We start from the raw sequence: 19,256 nt of genomic DNA on the forward strand, positions 1-19,256 counted from the left end.
ACTTCTGTGGCTTCATTTTAATTGCCACCAAGGGAAATGAACTGAATAGATCCAACTGCATTTTCGTTTTAGAGATCATCAAGAAAAATAGGTAATGTCAGGAGCATTGAAGGTGCCAAGATATTATTTAAATGTGCTGACTCTGTCAGATGCCCAGTGGAGAGTTTGGATGGGACCCTGATTATTAAGCTGTGCTGCCATTGTGCTGTTTTTAATCTCTATTGTGCAGATGCCCATGTGCAAAGGTGAATGTGAAGCAAATATGCAGAATTGCTGAAGTTGTTTGAAAGTTTATAAACACATATTTTGTCATGGCTGTATCTATAGTATATTATTCCTTAAGGAGATGTACACTCCACTTGCCAGATTTAAGGATGCACACACAGCTAAACATAGGCTGCTGGACAAAAAATAATTGTCTTTTACTGTGTTCATCCTATGAACAATGGGTTCATGTGGGCAATGTTTCACAATGTCTCTATTTTTGTAAATGCACAACTGCCCTGGTCTCTAATTTCAGTAATCATATCATTTACGCCTAAAAACACAGAACCAAGAATTTTAATTAACAGACAAAGATACTTTGCTCTGACAAGCTGGCACCAGCATTATATTGAGGGATACACCCAAACACCAATACACAAATAAGGGACCCCAGAAAAGATGGAATTTCAGCTTAAAAGGCAGATAAAACAAATGATAACTTAGAGTAAAGCCTGGCTTGGGTCCAAGGTTAACCCATAGTTGTATTGTAATGAAAGCACACATGGGAAAAGTCCAAGACCTGCTATTACCAAAAGCAGTCTATGTCTATAAAGCAAACAGACATAGAATTAGAATAAGACAGTTGGGGGGCAAAAATAACACCTACCACTAATGGCAGGGTTGTGTGCATTTGGTGCCTGTAATTTGTATGCAACTTAATTATGTGAACTTGATAGTTCTGGTTTGGATTTCCTGTATTACAGGGCGGACACCAGACAGATATTATGGGTGGGGTGCCTAGCAAGTTTCTGATTACATGGGTTCAGTCTGGTGTCCTTGTCTCCCTGTTGAAAAAGTTAAACAGGCAAGGCAACCACAGGTAGCAAATGTGTTAGCAGAGTTGGGCCATCTCCTTACATTAAAACTAAAGGTTATTCCATTTACAATGCATTGTTTACTGATTTAGGATGGCACCATTTCAAATGTTGTTGTCACAGTGTTTGTTTGCCATAATACTCAAGATGGTACAATTCATCATGATTTAGCACCACTAATACAGTAAGTACACCACCAGCACTATCAGCATTATAGATCTGTGACATCATTCATCTTATATCGTCATTGAGTAGGCACACAATACAGTGTGATTACTCTGAGTGCTGATCGCAGACGTCCCATCGATCCCTAGGGAGCACAGCCTAATCAACCAGCTCTCTATACAGCCTCCTTGTACACAATAGACCACTGGCCCACAAGGTCAGCCTCAAAGTCACACATGCCCAGCACTTAAATGTAATGGTTATCTTTTTGTAGTGCTGTCATTGTGAGTTATTTCATTGGCTTTAATAAGCTTTTGATGTATGTGGCTCCTCTTGGGCCTCTCATGTTATAATCTTGGGTGGCTTTTCATGTGAGGTGCAACAAGCCCACCAAGGCCTCCTTAAGTGTAAAGTGACTTTTTTATCTAACCATTGTCTCATGTGACAACCTTTTAGTGTCTTACTTGTGTTCCCCTATGTACCACCAATAGATTAATTGTAGTTTGTTAGTTCTATAGACAATTTCTCAGCCATTGTATTTCTTTATTGTTCGATTGTTAGACCAATAAGAGGCTTCCCATGGGCCTGATATGTTAAATGCACATGTCTGTAGAGAGAAGTATCCCCAAATAGCTGGTAATATGGCATATCTTACCAGACATTTGAAAACAAAAGTGTCCCCGTAAACTGCTATGTACTACATAAACCTATAAGACAAGGTCCGTAGATTGATTTGGCAATTTCTAAAGCTACTACACCAGATTGATGTGATGGAAGTGCCAAAGTGGTTGGGAAAGGGGTGGCCAGACGGGGGGCTGGGTGGCTGGAAATTGGATTGTATTTTTAAGTGTCCATATGGTCATGCTGTTCAAAAACTGACAGGGATAGAAATTGATTCTTTTTTAATTAAAAGTAACCATATCCACCTTGGAGAGCCACTTGGAGAGTAATGCAGTTAACACACAGCTGTGGTCCACACACATCATACAGACGGGAACACTGAGAGGGAGAGAGAAAGGGGCTGAGGAGGAGAGAAAGCTAAACAATAGAAAATGTGCTCAGTGAAAAGCCGTGCTAAAAGCACTACATGTGAGAAAAACATCTGCAAGATAGTGTTGGAGGAATGCAATTTAAAGGCTGGAGAGATTTGATGGGAAGTTGTTTTCATAAGCCAGTGCAGCAATGTCAGAATGGAGGGAGGAAAGGGTCATCAGAGGTTAATGATGTGAGATTAATAGTTTAATTAGGGAGCTCAGTAGCAGGGCCAGAGGCAGTCACCCAAACCCTCTGCTGTGTCCCGGATTCGGCAATGCCACAGGACAACAAGAACTGCCAGTGTCCTTCCAGAAAAGGGCAGATTGAGAAAGATGTTTTAATTGTTAAATGTTCATAGTGATGGCTTATTGGGAAAAGACACATAAATTCCTTACTATCTGTTATTACTTATTACTGATTACATTCTCACTTAATCTTTCGATTATATGAAATGGAATAATCCAGTATTAACACAGATTTGGAAGAATTGATGTGGACTTAATTTGTGTTGAGAGATGTTGACATCCTGATCATTGATCAGACTATGCTGACAGTGGAGATATTCTGTTAAACAGGACATAATTGAGTAGCTTAGAGGCACATCACCACACACCCAAGTATTGTTTACTTTTGTAGTATCCTCTAAGGTACATTTGAAGGCATTTAACTCAGCTCAAACAGCCTGTGGACATGGAGCAGAATAAACCGTAGTCTGATCTCAAGTGGGATGTATTTCATGGCTAAATGGTCACCTGAACTTTTCAATGATGCGAAATCATAAGGGAAGCAACAAAGAGCCTGTTGGTGCCCGTAAAGCCACAGTTTCTTTGTTGTTTCATGTCCCTACAGTAACTTTAATTTCCCCCCTCAATTTTGGCTAGTGGCGAGTTGAATTACTTAAGACTTCCAGGCCGTGTGGGTGAGAAGATGAAAACAATGGCAGGGGTTCTTTGTGGTCTCTGAGGGAGGGCTAATCTAAGGGAGGCAAATTAATGAGGTTAGTGGGGTCACAAGGGGGTATGCGGTGATGGATGATGAGCTAACCCCAAAATGGGATCTCTGAAGAAGCTGGGAGCCATCTCAGCAGCTGAGCCCCTAACCCACCCCCCTCCCGGGATCACTTAACACACTTAACATTTTCCCCACACCGGTCTATTAATGTCAGGGTCCGATCCAAGGTGACTGGACTGGACTTTACCAAGCACCATTAACAAAGCCCCCCCTCCCATCAGTTGCCTGAATCTTCTTTCTTACTCCCACACCACCCTTACAGTGCAGTTTGGATTTACATTACAAAGGTGTCACACCATATACTTTATTACATATTCAGGCTGCATTCAAAACGTACTTTTCCCTCTTCGTACTTTGTTTTTGCATGCGAGAGTCCCCAGGTTGACACTCTGTTACCCACCCACATATGCCTTCAAATGCAGCAGTCAGTCGTCCTTCACAGTTTCAAAATGGAAAAACACTTAGTTTCATGATAGTGCAAATGAGAACATTTCATCAAGTGAAGTAAATGAACATCGGAGGTGATGTAGCCCCAGGGTTATGCAGATGAGCAGCGCAGTTCAGCCGACACATTAGCAGGCTTGTGTTGTAGGTTAGGGCCACATACTTCATACAGCTTGTTCACTGGCGACAGGGAGTGGTTTTGCATTTCACATTTGCATTGGCCACACTGTATTTCAGACTATACATCAGTTGTTTTCTGTTGATGATATGGTGAATCTCCAACTAGCAAGCAATTATGGGTGTTGGCATTGAGAAAAGGAAACTGTAAATCATATTTACAGCTTGCCCTCATTTTATAACCATAGTTTAAAAACAGCATTAAGTTGTATAGTTTGCCTTACACAATAGTACAACCAAAGAAGTATAACAAAGAAAACATAATGCAGTGTCTGCCTTTATCTAATGTCTGTTAAAACTTTCCCTTAAGGACTGAGGTGGGTTGAAAGAAACCGCAGGTAGTGAGTCATCTTTGACTAGATCTGGGTTTGGGCGCCAGTTTAAATACCACAGGTAATATAAAACCTCAGACCCCCAATCGTGTGATACCAGGAACACCCACATCCTCACCATCAAAAAGTACACAATGAAGCATTTATCCTCACATGTTTTTTAAACAGTTGCTTTAAACACCCACTCCAGGCATTGGTCAACAAAGCACACTGTTGTGTTTTTCTTCCCCCACCCCAAATGTCATATATTGACTGACAGACTAGAAGAGAGAGAGACAGTGCAGACTTGAGAGATGCCTCCCTCTTTCATAATCGGCTTGAGAAGATGAAAGCCATTACATTAATGTTGCTCACACTGGGAAGAGAGGAGTGAAGGGTAATTGCACTTAGAGTTCTTGTTCTTCTTCACTGTCTTGAATAATTCACACAAGGCTGGAAGGCCTGATAGAAAGCCCGTCTTCGTGGTCTGTGGGGTATTGAAAGTTTGATGTTTTTCTTTTTCCTTTTCACTTCTATAGGTTTAGACATTTTGCCTGAAATACCTACGTGATATGGGATGGCGTGAGTAGCATGCCACATGCCACTCGTCTGTGCATTTTAAGCTTTTTCCGTGTCATTTAGTACAGTTTTGCTTAGGGTTAGGGGTTCAGGGCTAGTCAGAGGAGAAATTACGTGGTTGGAAATGACTTGCAGAAAGCAAAGGTGTCTGGTGTGTTATTCATACGCCATTTGGTGATTCCAGGCTGTAAGTACAGTATCTCAGCGATGACTAATCACATTGCTCTTGTTCTTTTTTCTTCACAACCTTTTTTACACAGCCTTTTTTGAAAAACTTACTTTGGTTTCTATGTCATCATAAGTGCATGCAGTGTGAAGCGACTGTTAATGAGTGGGAGAGGTTAGTATAAGAAACAGGACCATCCAACAAAAAAATCCCAACAAACATGGTCAGAAATAAGCATCTCCAGCCATACAGGTCCATGTTGGCTGCTACGTTTAACCAGTTCACAGTGAGGAGAGAAATATGGTGTGATTTGCACAGCAAGAACAAGTGGAGGAGCTAATGGACTAATTGCATTGTTCTTTATATCTCTGTATAATGTGATCTCAATTAGAATTTAAAAACTGGATAATTATAATAAATATTGACCTGAAATATGTCAACCAAGGGGAGATTGGAAACCCTTCTTCATATTATTCAGTCCTAGGGTCCCTCCACATGAATTATAACGTGCAATGTACATGTGTAATTTGGAAAACAAATAACACAATGCTCCTTGGTGTTCAGCTGTAAAACAGAAGTGCAGATAGCAAACATGATGTTTATTAGTTTAAACAAACAGCCTGAAGTGCAGCTGACGTTACCGGGGTAAATAACTTGCAGGGGAGGCAGCTTTATATGGAATTAATTGCAAACAAGTTGCCTGCTAATGGCCTGAAAAGGCCTTAATGGAAGTGTTCCATTAAAACAACCCGTGCTGATGCCATCAGACAAATTCCCACTAAGTGTTGCCTCATGAAAATGATAACTTGCTAATCCATTATTAATAAGAATTAATGGTTTTCTCTCTGCCGCATGTGTATCGATCCCTGATACTCTACACTACAGAGTAGCTCTCACTGGGCACTCTGGCAGGCTTGGGAATACACTAATTGTTAGCCACACAAGAGCCATTTGCATGACTCTCCCTGCTGTCTGTGCATTTATTACAAGCCTTGCTCTGAGGCCCATGACAAGGAAAAAAACTGTATAGCTGCTCGGGAAAAATAGCATACAGTGTTTTGTGTGTATCCGAATGGTCAAAACACTATATATATGTGTGTATGTATATATTTTAGATAACAACTTTTTAATTTATCAGGGCTATTAAAAGCTCAACTCTGTTCTTGCCCTAAAATATGACCCATATTCATATGTTTATTTTTTCGCCCATTTTCTTGCATTGACCTTGACAAAGTCACTCACTGTTTACTGCCCAGTGACAATTGTTCCTGATCACCTATCCTCTGAGATCTGTCTAGTGAAGAATAGAACACCTGTAGCAATGCTGGAGTTGAGGAACCCCCACCGCCCCACTTCCCAATTCTTTTCATCTCTCTAATGACCTCAACCCTGTAGATACTGCTGAAGGCATTAGGTTAACTGGGAGAAGCTGTTTAATCCCCCACACACACAGCAATCAGCAGCCTTTAGGCTCCCTGAGTGCTGTCTAAACCAGAATCTATGCAGATTTGTCAATAGCCTGCCCTCTGGGTCAAATTGAAATCTCACATCAACAGGGCCTACCTGCTTCATGTATGCAGCATTTATGCTAAATGCTATGAATTACTACTAATAAGTACAGCTAGATTAACATAGCACTTTGTATCTAGTTTTTAAACATTAGGCATTAAAAGGGTTTGCATTCATTTCCCTAATAACTCTGTGATTTGTTTGATAATCAGGTTCTGTTGGGATGTGTGGCAGACAGGAAGCAGTCCCACAAAAATAAGATTTTTTTTTTCAACAGTATGTATTGTTTTTTGCTTTGATTAATTAATTTATTCCATTCATTAATTGTAACATGAAAGCCTCTTTTCTCTAGTAACAAAAAGCGTGTTTGTTTTTTTGTTTTTTCCACCACTACCAGCCATGCTGTTGTTTGTGTACAACAACACACTGTTTTGCATGCGGATGACTTTTTGATCTTTTTGGTGCATTAATTTGGTAATTAACACCAGTAGTTTGAATGATTGACTTGTAATCCAGACATGTTTATCTGCTTTGATTTTGACTAAGATAACCCAGTTTAGCTGTTTACATGACCGTGCTGTGATGAGAGCAGTGCCTTGATTTGGTTAGTGCGAATAAATTAATATGGTAAATTAATATGGTAATTAATATATGGTATTCAGGAATCAATAATCTTAACCCTGAAATCCTGGCACCCTGCAGCCAGTATGGAGGCTGACAGTGATGGCAGCACTTTCTACACATTGCCAGCTAGAAGAGAGCATGCGTTAAAGCTTTGTGTGTCAAGATAGGAGTTTTGAATGTGATGTATCAAAGCTTAGAAAGAGTGCAGCTCAAAGCTTGCAGTCACTGGCAGAGAGAAGGATTTGCATAGGTAGGCTTATGTGTTTTCCACCTCGTCCCTGCTATTGTTTTCATGTGACAACTGCCTGACAGCCAGGAAAATGGGACACAGGCAGAGAAAAAAGGGTCGAGTCTGGATTTTGTCTCTCTAAGAAAAGAACTGACAAACCGAACAGTTCAATATCCTCACCCACCAGTGGTGGCACAGTGATGGAGGAGCTCTGCAGAGTCTCAGTCCAAAAATAAATGCCTCTGCCCTTGAGTTGGAGGGTGTTAGGAGCACTGTTAACCCTGTTCATAAATCAGGGGTTTGGGGTCACCACAGACCTTTTTGAGAATTTGTGACTGAATGCTCGGCGAGTTCTGGATTAACAATGGACAGCTTTGCCATAGTTTCGCCTTAGAGTCATAGGTCAACTATCAAAATTCTAGCGAAGCTTGTTTAAGAGGATTAATACAGGAAAAGCTCAGTGAAGGCCAGTTTACCCTTTTTCCTCCACTTATCCCTAAAAATCCTCATGATTTCTAACATCCAGTGGTTCTGGTGGTCCTCGTTTAAATGTTTGTGGCAATACATGAGCTGACATCCTTTAATTTGAAGCATGTGCCGAGAACTGTTTAATGCTGCCTGATCCTCTCTCTTAGTGACACAGTGAAAAGCCCTCACATCAACTTAAATGCAACTGCTATGGACAGATGTTCGCAGAAACTCTTGGAAGTCAGAATTGGTGATAAGCAGGTCTTGAGGATTCTAACTCACCACCCTTGCACGCACTGATGCATGCTCAGGCACACACTCTTAAGAGCTTATCAGGCTTGAATCATTGCCTGCCTGCATGTGTGCCACAGTCACATTCTGATTCAGTATAAAAGGATTCATTACTGCGGCTTTGCAGTCTAAATCTTGTCCCCACGAGAACCAGGAGGAAAATATCATTCAAATGTCAGGTGGGTTTAGGTACTGTGAAGGGGTCACAGGTCACAGATGGATGGATGGATGTGTTGGACTACTGTGCATCGCCAAGCACCAATAACTGCCTACTCAAACACTACACTGCACTACAGTACACTTTAACTTATGAGTGTTATGTAAAACACTGTGGATTTGATAGTGTTTTTGTTTGTCATTGTTAGCTTATCGTGATTGGTTTTAAAGAACCACATTAGGTTTTAATCTGTTTTGCTAATTTGACAATTATTTGACAGTGACTTACTCTAATAAAACAGATTATATTAAAAACAAATAAAATCAGATGGACACTTGTATTTTACTGTTTAAAGCTGTGAAGAGATGGTATCTCTCTGTGCATCCCTGTTGTTATCTGTGTTGTCTTCTTAAAACACTTGTGACACCCGAACCTTGCCAGATACTTGAGTTTGCAATTAATTTTGTGCAAGCATTAAGACAACTGCCAAAACATTTATTGTTTTGCTACACTGTGTATTTATGTTGGTGTACAAATTTGGAAACAGATATGAAGGAAATTTCATTATTTCATGGGTTTTTCTGCTGCTCATGAACCGTTACATATCACTGTTGGTGCCTCTGTCTGTCCAACCAGTTGTGTTTGAACGCATATAAGCATCTTACATCTAAGTGTTATGTATGCACACACACACCTCACTGCCTGCATCCTTTCAGTGCCCCTTTTATTGTATACTGAAGAAAGTTCCTCCACAGTGAAGTCCTAGAGCAAGGACATTCAACACCTCCTCTCTTTCTATAGCCAAGTGAGGGCAGAGGTTATGATATAACAGGTAGACCTGGAGAATGTGCTCAGGAAAGGTCTCATCCATATCAGAACCTGGTACAATGTTATGCTAACTAGATATTGACCCCCACACTCCCCCCTCCTCCCAGTGATGTTATATTGGAACACATAAAAAAGAGAAGAATGGTGGCAGCCATTACTGAATTTTCCCCAGCGTGTGCTCAGTGAGGGAAGGCTGGCGACTCCTCTGTGTACACAGCATAATGATTCACCCGTTTGTGCATGTCTCCACGGGGGAGTCTGTACGTCATCAATGTGTTTTAGGTGTTCCCCACCTTCCTCTTTAATGACTCTGGAGATGAAACACAAGCTGACACAGCTGGTAATAAGGACAGCAAGTTATGTTGTCGAAGCCAGACTTGTATTATACACATCTGAGGCTGCATATAAAGCATAAGGCATGGCAGCCAAAGCACGGCGCAAAGGTGTGCTCATTGTAGCATCATGACTGATGAACTTAGATGGCTGTCGCTGAAACACTAACTCCATTGTCCTTCGAACAATAACGTAGGGTGTGGTGCTGGGTAAAAACACCCCGAAGGCAAACACGGGAGCCACGGTTAGAGGTGTTCTCCTAGGTAGTCCACTGTGTTGTTATAAACACACATTATCTAGGAAGTCACAAAGAAATGTCAGAATCAAAACACAGGCCTTGTTTGGATTTTCAGACATGCCAACCAGTCTCAATGCCCTATAAGCCTAAAATTGCTGTTTGAATGCTAAATAACCCAAGTAACTCCCAAAGTTCCTCATTTACAAGCATCTTGCTGTTCCTTGTGATTTTTCATCTTGCAGACATTTAGGGGAAGAGTAGTAGTTCATCCAATTATCTCTCTTTTACTATTGGATTTAATACAATCCCTCATGTTCAAATTCATTGTCTGTTGGTGACAGACCTCGCTCTGTTTCAAATGGTTTGTCAAAGCAAAGGTAAGAAATTCACCATGATACAGTGGCAGGCAGGTACACAAAAACTGGATATTTCTCCCTTGACTGGGCTGAAGGTGTGAAAACAACAATACCTATGTGGGTTTTCTCATTGTCGCTTTTGTGCAGAGAAAGCGATACCCGAGATAACCAAGTTTTACATGCTGATGTGACTGGCACAGGTACTAATATCACCTTCACCTCTCCCCCTCCTCTCTGCTCCCCTTCTCCCTTGCCTCTCTCCCTCTTTCCCTACACTGACTTCTTTCCCTCCCTCTTTTTATCACTCTCCATTTCCCTCTGCACCCTTTGCTCCATCCTCCTCAGGCTTGCCAAGTTTCGTAAAGTCCCCAGAGGACCAGACGGGCATCTCGGGCGGAGTTGCGTCGTTTGTGTGCCAGGCCACCGGGGAGCCCAAACCTAGAATCACCTGGATGAAGAAAGGCAAGAAAGTCAGCTCCCAGCGCTTTGAGGTGAGCACTCATGCGTGACTTTCAGATCCCCTGCACACCCACATGTACACACATAAATACAGGCAGACACAAACACAACCCACGTGACAAAACATAACAGGCGTGGGCTTCAGATGGCCTCTGTAACTCTCTCTCATTAAGGACTCATCCGAGCATTCATCTACACATGCATACACAGTCGCAGCATTTGCACAAAGTATACTCGCTCACAGCACACACAATCAATTGCCCTGTTATTGAGCATCACACCAACTCTTCTCTTCTCCAAGCAAGACCAGACAGGCTTCCCTTCTCTTTAATCTCCTTCCGTCTTGATTTATATAGTCTGCTTTATCTCTTTCACTCTTTTCACACCCTCATCCTTCCCTTCATTTCCTCAGCTCCACCATCTCTGACCATACATCCCCTTGATGTATTACTTGATGTATTTCCCCTCCCTCTTTTGAACCCATAAGAACAGAAGGAAGAGCCTTAGGTGGGAACTCACACTGTTTTTGACCAGTGTTTCCTCTCTAACATAATGTTACCATGGTAGCTGGGGGGAATATTGGTTTATGCTCCCAACTGCTATTTCTTGGTATGATCCTTGTTGTAGTTCTGCTGTGTCTCAGTGTCTTTGGATTTGATTTCACATTATCATTCACTCTAAACATTATGATTGATTCTCATTTGTGTTTAAGAGGGAATTTTGGAAAAATTACTTTATTAGCCACTTTTAATGAGAACAACAAACTTATATTCTACTTCTGAAAAATTAATTTGTGCAGCAGGACATAAAATAGGCTTTTGAGAGAGTGGTAAAGCTGCAAAATTGGCCCATGTTCAATTTTCTCTCAGATCAGAAACACAAAAATTAAGAAAACCATAATCAGGGAGTAGGAACGGATGTTATTTATATGTTGCAATACAGTGATATCCTCGGAAAAAAGAGGGCCCCAAAAATAACATTCCTGCTCTTTTGCTTTTCTCTGGTTCTCCCAGGTGATTGAGTTTGATGACGGCTCGGGCTCCGTACTGCGGATCCAGCCACTGCGCACACACAGAGATGAAGCCATTTACGAGTGCACAGCCACCAACAGTGCTGGCGAGATCAACACCAGTGCCAAGCTTACAGTGCTTGAAGGTAAGATAAGTCTTCTTTTTTTTTCGCTCGGTTTCCCTCTTCATCTTGCTTTCAGTCTCACTCTTTTCTTTAACCCCTTCCTCTTTGTTCTGCTGCTGCTGATATGTGATGCTTTGAAACTTTCATTCCAGTATTTTGTGTTTTTTTGTGTTTGCCTTAATTATGCAAACATAAACATTTGCTCACTCTGAGGATTTCTGGTATTGGCAGTGTCACAGAGGAGCAGCTATATCTTAATGTAAACTTCACTAGGTGCATAGAATGCATTTTTAGATAAGATTGTATACAGTTCAGCAATTCAGCAAAAGTATGACCTGGAATCTAGTTATACTGTGAGAAATATATGCCGTTTATTGGCTATAATTCTACTCCCTTACTCAGTGAGCCCCTTAGCTTTGTCTGAATCCGCTACCACAACAAATCAGTGCCATAATCAATTAAAATGTGATCAATTGTGGCATCAAAATCCATTTAGAGAAATGACTGATGGCTAAAATATATGACTTAAAGAAATATGTCATTGATTAATGGCCTATCCAGAGAACCTTAAGAAAAATGCTCCATATGGACATATAAACAGTTTTAAAGTGTTTTCCACACATAGGGCTACCCTCCATGCCTGCAGGCTAGTTTGACCTCCATGGACCTCCATCCTCCTTCTGCTCCTTAGAATTAATGTATGTGATTTATGTGGACAGAGGTTCTGCACCTCTCCCTGCTCAGCCCTCCATATCACTGAGTTGTGAGCATGAATTTATTCTTTAATTGACTATAATTTTGTCATGTTGGTGCTAGTCACCACAGGAGTTGATTTCATTAGAAACTCTCAGGAAGAAAGCTCCAAAACTAGCCAGCGGGAGGATTAATGCTGTCCATAGCCATTACACTGGCATTAAAGCAGATCCCCTCTCATTCAAATACAGCCTTTCCATCCCCTGTTTGAATCCCATCTTTCTTACGCCCACCCTTCCTTTTTTCTCTGTCCACGCTGATTTGATGATATCATCGGCTGGGCTTGCGTAATCTTCCCGAAGGGACTTTTCTCCTGCGCAAAGAAAGGTTTTCTCTCTACCCCTCCTTTGCACTGTATCGTGAGGAATGCTGTTGCCTGCACAAACAAACAGCACTAAGGTGACATGTAGTGCACACGAATGAGATGAGATTAATCACAGTGTTAGTGTTGGGGGGGGGGGGGGGGGGGGGGCAAAATGGGACACGAAGTTCAGATTTCCTCAGCAAGTGGAATAGAGGGACAATAGTGAGCAACTGTTCTCACCAGCAGACGTGCTTTGCATGGAGTTGTCGTCTCTCTCTGATCCTGTACTTAGTTTTGTAACTCCTAACCCCAGAGTCAAGTACCATACAGACACATGCCATATGATGGACACTTTTATTTACAGTGTTTTACTACTGCACAGATATATGTATTATAGATATAGGTATAGATATTATAAAATCCTTAAATCCACAATGAAATGAAAAATTACATTTTCATAATGCTTACTGTTTCTTTTTCATTCTATACACCCATTTAAAGCTGTAGTAAGCAGCATTCACTATGATGATTATCACCTGAGTCTGCACCTCTACACACTCTACAGAGGCGAGCCACTTTAAGCTCATTGTTTTGGTCTGACAGACCAAAACAATATAGGTTCATAAAAAAAAACTGTGGACAGCTGCTCTCAGCCTACAAGCCCAAGCAAGCCAGTTGTACACTACCTGCTCAGAGTGAAATGGCAGACAGCCAAAGTAAATGAGTGGCTGGTGAAGTTGAAGTCTTTGTTGAACCTTTGGCAAGGCAAAGAGAGACAGATATTTATTTCTGAACCAGGACTCAGTAGAATGATGCCAGATTGTTTTGTGTAGCAGTTTTCCAAAACTGATAATGATAACCTCATATGTTATATGGTGTGATTTAGTATTAGTTTTTGAGTCTTCTGTGGCCATTATTATTCAAAAATACCTTCATAAATATTTAAATGTAAATGTGAATAAATGTAATTGTTGTAAATATTCATTAGTTCTATATACAGTTCACAGTATTTTTGATGCAGTCTAGTTGATAGTCATTGTGTATACTTCTGAGTTCATTAGCATACATCAAATTTAAAAAGTTGAGAAATATACTCTTATGCAAAATTGGTGATAACCCCTCAGTTATTCTCTCAGTGTTCTTCTTTTTTATTAGAGGAAGACTTGTGTATTAATGCAACTGCAGAGGCTGGTAAAGAACAGCACCACATATCATATTTAATCAAAATAACTCCTTGAATCTGCTCATCCGGAGCCCTGAGGATGTGCTGGACAACTTAGAGCGTGTTCATACATGCACGCGCGCACACAAATGTATAACCATACGCATATTCATGTGTATTCACTGACACATAGTACAAACACACACACACCCCCACACCCTCACGGAGCATTGCCATCAGTTGGGCTCTATTTTTAGGCTATTGTTTGTAGCCTAGCGATACATCAAGTTCATATCAGCAGTGCTACACAAGAAAACACTGGAGCAGCACCAAACAGATGGAGACTAATGATCATCCCTCTTAATGGGCTGGTGGTAGCCTGAAGGTTTGGGAAGTCGGTGTCATGTCAGAATGTCACCATTTTGAATCTTGGACCAAATTATAAAATATGGAGAAATTGACTAAGAAAACCGCATTCAGTTAGCTCTCCAGATGTGAATGTGTAAAGAAAAATAAAGCCAAAGGTTACTGAAAAACATGCCACGTCACAGTCAGCCTTCCCTGAATAAATAAAGGTTGAATAAATTACTTCTTGAGCAAAAACTTCCTGTCTTTCATTCCAAAAGAAAAGCCCTCCATCCACATGACTTAAAGTACATGTGACTTTGCATCCACATGAAGTTGTCATAATACATTGAGCTACCCCCCATCCACAGAGGCAGTAAGAATGGTGAAGTCATTATAGCACTAAGTCGATCTGGATTATAGGTTTTAGCAGAGCAAAGGAAGGTCGAGCATTAATTATGATTATTTCATAAAGTGGCTCTTTATTTTGTTATGCCAATCCTGCAAAATATGGATTATGACAGTCACACCAGTGCAGCTTTACACGTGCTTTCATTGTGCTCAAGGGAAGGCTGTAGTGAATAAAGGAAAATGGCAAGTTTCAGAAGTGCATCATAGTGTCTGGTTCACTTGCTTGCGATTTTTAGCCTAATTCAATGTGTCTACTTAATTTTTTGCTAGTATTGCCAACCTCTTATGTAACACCACTGCAAGAAATCCCTTCAAGAGATTTCTTTTTGCATAGAACACGTGCTGTGTCATAGTGATTCATGCAATCATGCAAGTTTACTTCGCTGGCAATTAATGCAAACTTTCTCAGTCAATGTAGCTGTCAAATAATGACTAAGATGAATGTCAAATTAAGGTTGTATATAAATTAATATACTTGTCATACTGGACCTATTCTTGGATTTCCACAGAGGATGTTATGTGTGTTGCTGACAAATGGTCCCTCTCTCTCTCCCTCTTACTTAACCTGAGCTGATGATTGGAGTTGAGGCTGTCACTGTATAGTTAAGCCTGCCACTCACCTGCAGGGAGTTGCGAAGGCATGTTTTCACACCAGCCAAGTTGGGCTTTAGCACTTTTGCAGTCATGAGTCTCGAAGTCACTCTGTAATTCTGTCACGCTGTAACAGCCCCGCTCTTTGTTCGTGTCGGTTCTCACGCCCCCACCCGAGAGGTCACTCCACTGAGACTTACATACAGGCCCAAAGTCAGCTCAGCCATGACACACACACACACACACGCATACAAATACACAGAATAGTAGAATGAAAAGCTGTTATCGTTTATTGTTTTATCGTCATTCTGTCATAAGTCAATATCTGAAGACCCGTGGCTATAATCATCTTTTTCTCACTGTTCTGTTTTGAATAATGGTCTACAGGCAAAATTACTCTTTAAATGTACAATCCTGCCTCAACTGTGTGTCTGTGTAAGGGAGAGAGAGTCAGTCAGCTGTGTGCAGGTCCGACCTGTATGGTTAAATAATGATGCAGACAATGCTGAGACCAGAGGGGGAGGTGTGATGGAGAAATATTGTTGCCGTCAGTCTTTCATGCCCATTTCTCTTCCCCTCTCTTTTATTTCTGTTTCTGCCTTCTTGTCTCCATAAGTTTTATGTCTGTGTATCTACCCCTCACTCTGTTCTGTCTCTGTGTCTCTCCCTGTATTAAACATAGTGGACAGTGTGGTGGTCCTATGACGTTGTAGGGTAGTATAGAGAGATGACCAGAGGGAACAATGACTCATTACTTGGGTAACGATGCCAATGTTCTGACCTTGAGAGCCCCTCTTGAATTGAACTGCCTCAGTAAATGTCCAGGTAAATGGTGCTTGTCTCGGTGATGTATGAAATAAACTACTGCTGGCCAGAAAAGACATCTTGGCTCACAACATCAGTCTTAAAAGCAGTGCGCTGCCACTTCTGCGTGTCAAGGCAATATTTCATATTTTCATCGCTGTTAACATTTGATGAGCATGTAAAATGTAAAATGCAATGACTCAGATCAAGAAATGACTAAGGTGGTGTCAAAACCATGTCATGACACTAATGGTGATGATAAAACTGATGACGCTCTGTGGTGCAATGAATAGAGTGATTGTTTTCGCTATTGAAGCTGACAAGTTTTCACCAGAACCAGTGCCAAATTCTAATGAAATTCCTTCAAACAAAATTCTTATGGTTTTAATTGGCCTCTATCAGCAACCAGGGAATTGCAGCATTGACAAGTTCTGGGAAAGGTCTACAGAGATTGTGATTTGTAACTTAGAAATGACAAGTCATATTTTTCAAGTTAAGCGAGGGTATTCAACACAAACATTTGATTACTTTTATTTCCTTATATGGCATGAGAACGAAATGGCTCACAATACTGTTTGGTCTGCATTGCTTTTATATTTTCAAAGCATGAATACAAGTATTGAAAGCCGAAGGTCTTAACTCCAGTCAAAGTGGTTGTAGTCATCTATTAAAATCAAATATCTTATCAAGCCATAGGAAAATGAAAATCTTAATCCTTATCTGCTTACACTCACACACTGTACCGAAGTTTCTCTGGTAATAGGTTCAGCAAAATTCCTCCAGAATAAAAATGTCAAACTGATAGCTGCGGAGCTCCCTGGGACTCAAGAAGATTCCTCAAATATGGGCAGAAACCAGCTATACTCTGTGACTTTTCTGCTGTGCTGGAGAACATTCTCTTGTCCTTTGAGAGACAGCGGACCTGTCTCTGGAAGGGAGGAATGTTATCTAATGGTACCAGATCAAAAGCCCCATCATTACAGGAATCCTTCGCTGTCAGAGTGTGAATTAGAAAGCCTCTCCCTCAGACCAGCTGCACACCTTTTTTTGAAGTTCCCTGGCATCTCTTTTTTTGAGCATGTAATGTTGATGAAAAAATGTAATTTTTGGAAAGGTCAAGTGAGGAATATGCAAGAATTCAAAGAGGAGGTTTCTGCCTCTTAAAAGGAAGTTTTTCCTTGCCACTGTCGCCTAGTGCTTGCTCATGGTGGGATTTGTTGGGTCTCTCTCTGTAAATACCTATTTTAAAGAGTACGGTAGACCTGCTCTATATGAAAAGTGCCTTGAGATGACTTTTGTTGTGATATGGCGCTGTATAAATAAAATTGAATTGAATTGAATTGAATCAAGCTTTGGAGTGATATAGCTCCTTGAAATATTAATAGAGATCTGCCACATGACTCCATTATATGCCTCTCTAATTTTAAGATGGGAATCAGGGCCATAATTATACAGCAGTGTTGAAAACCCATCAGTTTCTGGACACAGTTTGAAAATTTTCATGATGGAATTTCCATACAGAGTCTCAGCTTTACAGTGTTGACTGTATGTACAGTAGTGGTCCTGTGTTTGGTTGCAGTAAACAAATTACTGCCTCGCTGGTTAGAAAAGGCCTTTATTTGTCTGGCATGCATTATAGTCCCTGGTGCAGAGGCAGAAAATGAGTGCGACACAATGCCAGTAATAAATATCTCAGGAGCCAGGCAAGTGCGGACAACAAACCTGACTGGATAAACAGCACAGAAATCTCATTGCTCCTCTTCCCAGGCAAGATAAATACATACAGAAGCTATATCGGAATGATTTAATACCCAGCCCTGCTCCTCCGACAACTTAATTCTCTCCTTTCCTTTGCGCTATTCAAATCATCCACAATGACCAAAATAAGGTCTGTTGTATAACTGCTATTCCCCCACATTACTTTTTCACTCTCTCTGATTCTCCCTTTGAATGCTGGTGGGTTTCTGTAATGCTCATGCTGTCATTTTAATAGTTGTTCTCTCATGCTGTTGAACAGGTTGAGTGGTCAGTACATGTTTAACATTAAACACTGTGTAGGTTGCTGACGAAAGACCTGTCTAGGGTGTGAAGGTTTGTGTTAAGTTTTGGTTGAACAGGTTTGGCTTCCATTTTAGGCAGGGCTGTTATTTGTCAAAACATGCAATAGGAATACAGAGGAACAAACACCATTCAGGGACATGCTTCCTCATGCACACACTCTCACACACCGATCTACAGGTGCACCCCTCTCCATACTGTATTTCTGAGCTCCATTGTGACGGTCTGTGTCACAGATTTAATTTCTCCCACCATCTGCTGGCTGGAGGCCCAGCATCGTAGATCATATCCAGGCTGACAGATACAAACTGCATCTGTCTTTGCATGCTTCTCTCAAGGACTCACACAACATGGCAGGGTGAAATCACTCGGCTGGCCACCCAATCTGCATCCTCACATCCTTACTTCCAAGGACTTAGACGATATAAGGAGGACAAATAGCTTTTTAAGTCAGGTCAGGGTTACATCATGTTTATTTCACTTCCTTTCTGACAGAATGCACAGGAAATTAAGAAGAAACACAAACAGAAACCTGTTTTCCTGGTAAATCACCCTGAAAAACATAATAAAAGCCAGAGCCAGAAAATAAGCTTAATATAAATAGTAATAAGAAAAAGAAGAAAATTTATTATAATATTAAAAAGTTCCTTTGTTTGTGCCACCACACATTCTTACCTCTCAGCCATCATTTGTTCAGTTCACAGTGATAAAGAGGGTTAGTCTAGATTTCAGGGGTGTCCAAGTTACAGCCTATACAAGCATCTGCTATGGTGACCCAGAAACCCCGTCTCTGCATCCTTGCACAAACATTTTCACAAGTGGCATTGGTCTTACATGGTTTTTGAATAGCCCTCTTAAGGTTGTTATCTTCAGTGTTAGGATAATTAATTTAGCATGGATGTGCTACAATTGATAACTAACTTCAAATTCTCAGTTGCCAGCCAAACTGACCTTGGTTACTTGTTCTGCCTCATGGGATTTGACACTGGATTACATTTTTCACATTATATGTAAGACATCTGGACGGAGTCATTCTTCCTTTGAGGCAACATTTTATCATCTGTACTTGTCCATCAATTGCTCCATGCTTTTGGCAAGCTGTATCTGTAAAGACTGCGATGTCTGGTATGTCTGCGCCGTCAGTGCTGATCATGTCTATGGCCTCGGGGGATAGAGAGTCAGAGAGCGAGAGAGAGAGAAAGGGAGAGAGGTCAATGAATAAAAAAACAGCAAAA

General features: G+C 41.0%; 1 protein-coding gene across 14 annotated transcripts in view; it reads left to right on the forward strand.

Moving 5' to 3' along the window:
• The window catches only part of LOC108884197 (receptor-type tyrosine-protein phosphatase F), a 159,076-nt gene that overhangs the window by 55,155 nt on the left and 84,665 nt on the right, over positions 1-19,256 (forward strand). For all 14 annotated transcript variants that reach the window (XM_051069903.1, XM_018677922.2, XM_051069909.1 and 11 more), the window contains 2 exons: positions 10,346-10,491; positions 11,473-11,614. In XM_051069903.1, coding sequence (XP_050925860.1) covers positions 10,346-10,491; positions 11,473-11,614 — 288 coding nt within the window. The remainder of the gene's footprint in view (positions 1-10,345; positions 10,492-11,472; positions 11,615-19,256) is intronic.

The sequence above is a fragment of the Lates calcarifer genome, linkage group LG4 (assembly GCF_001640805.2).
Source record: "Lates calcarifer isolate ASB-BC8 linkage group LG4, TLL_Latcal_v3, whole genome shotgun sequence".
NCBI lineage: Eukaryota > Metazoa > Chordata > Actinopteri > Centropomidae > Lates > Lates calcarifer.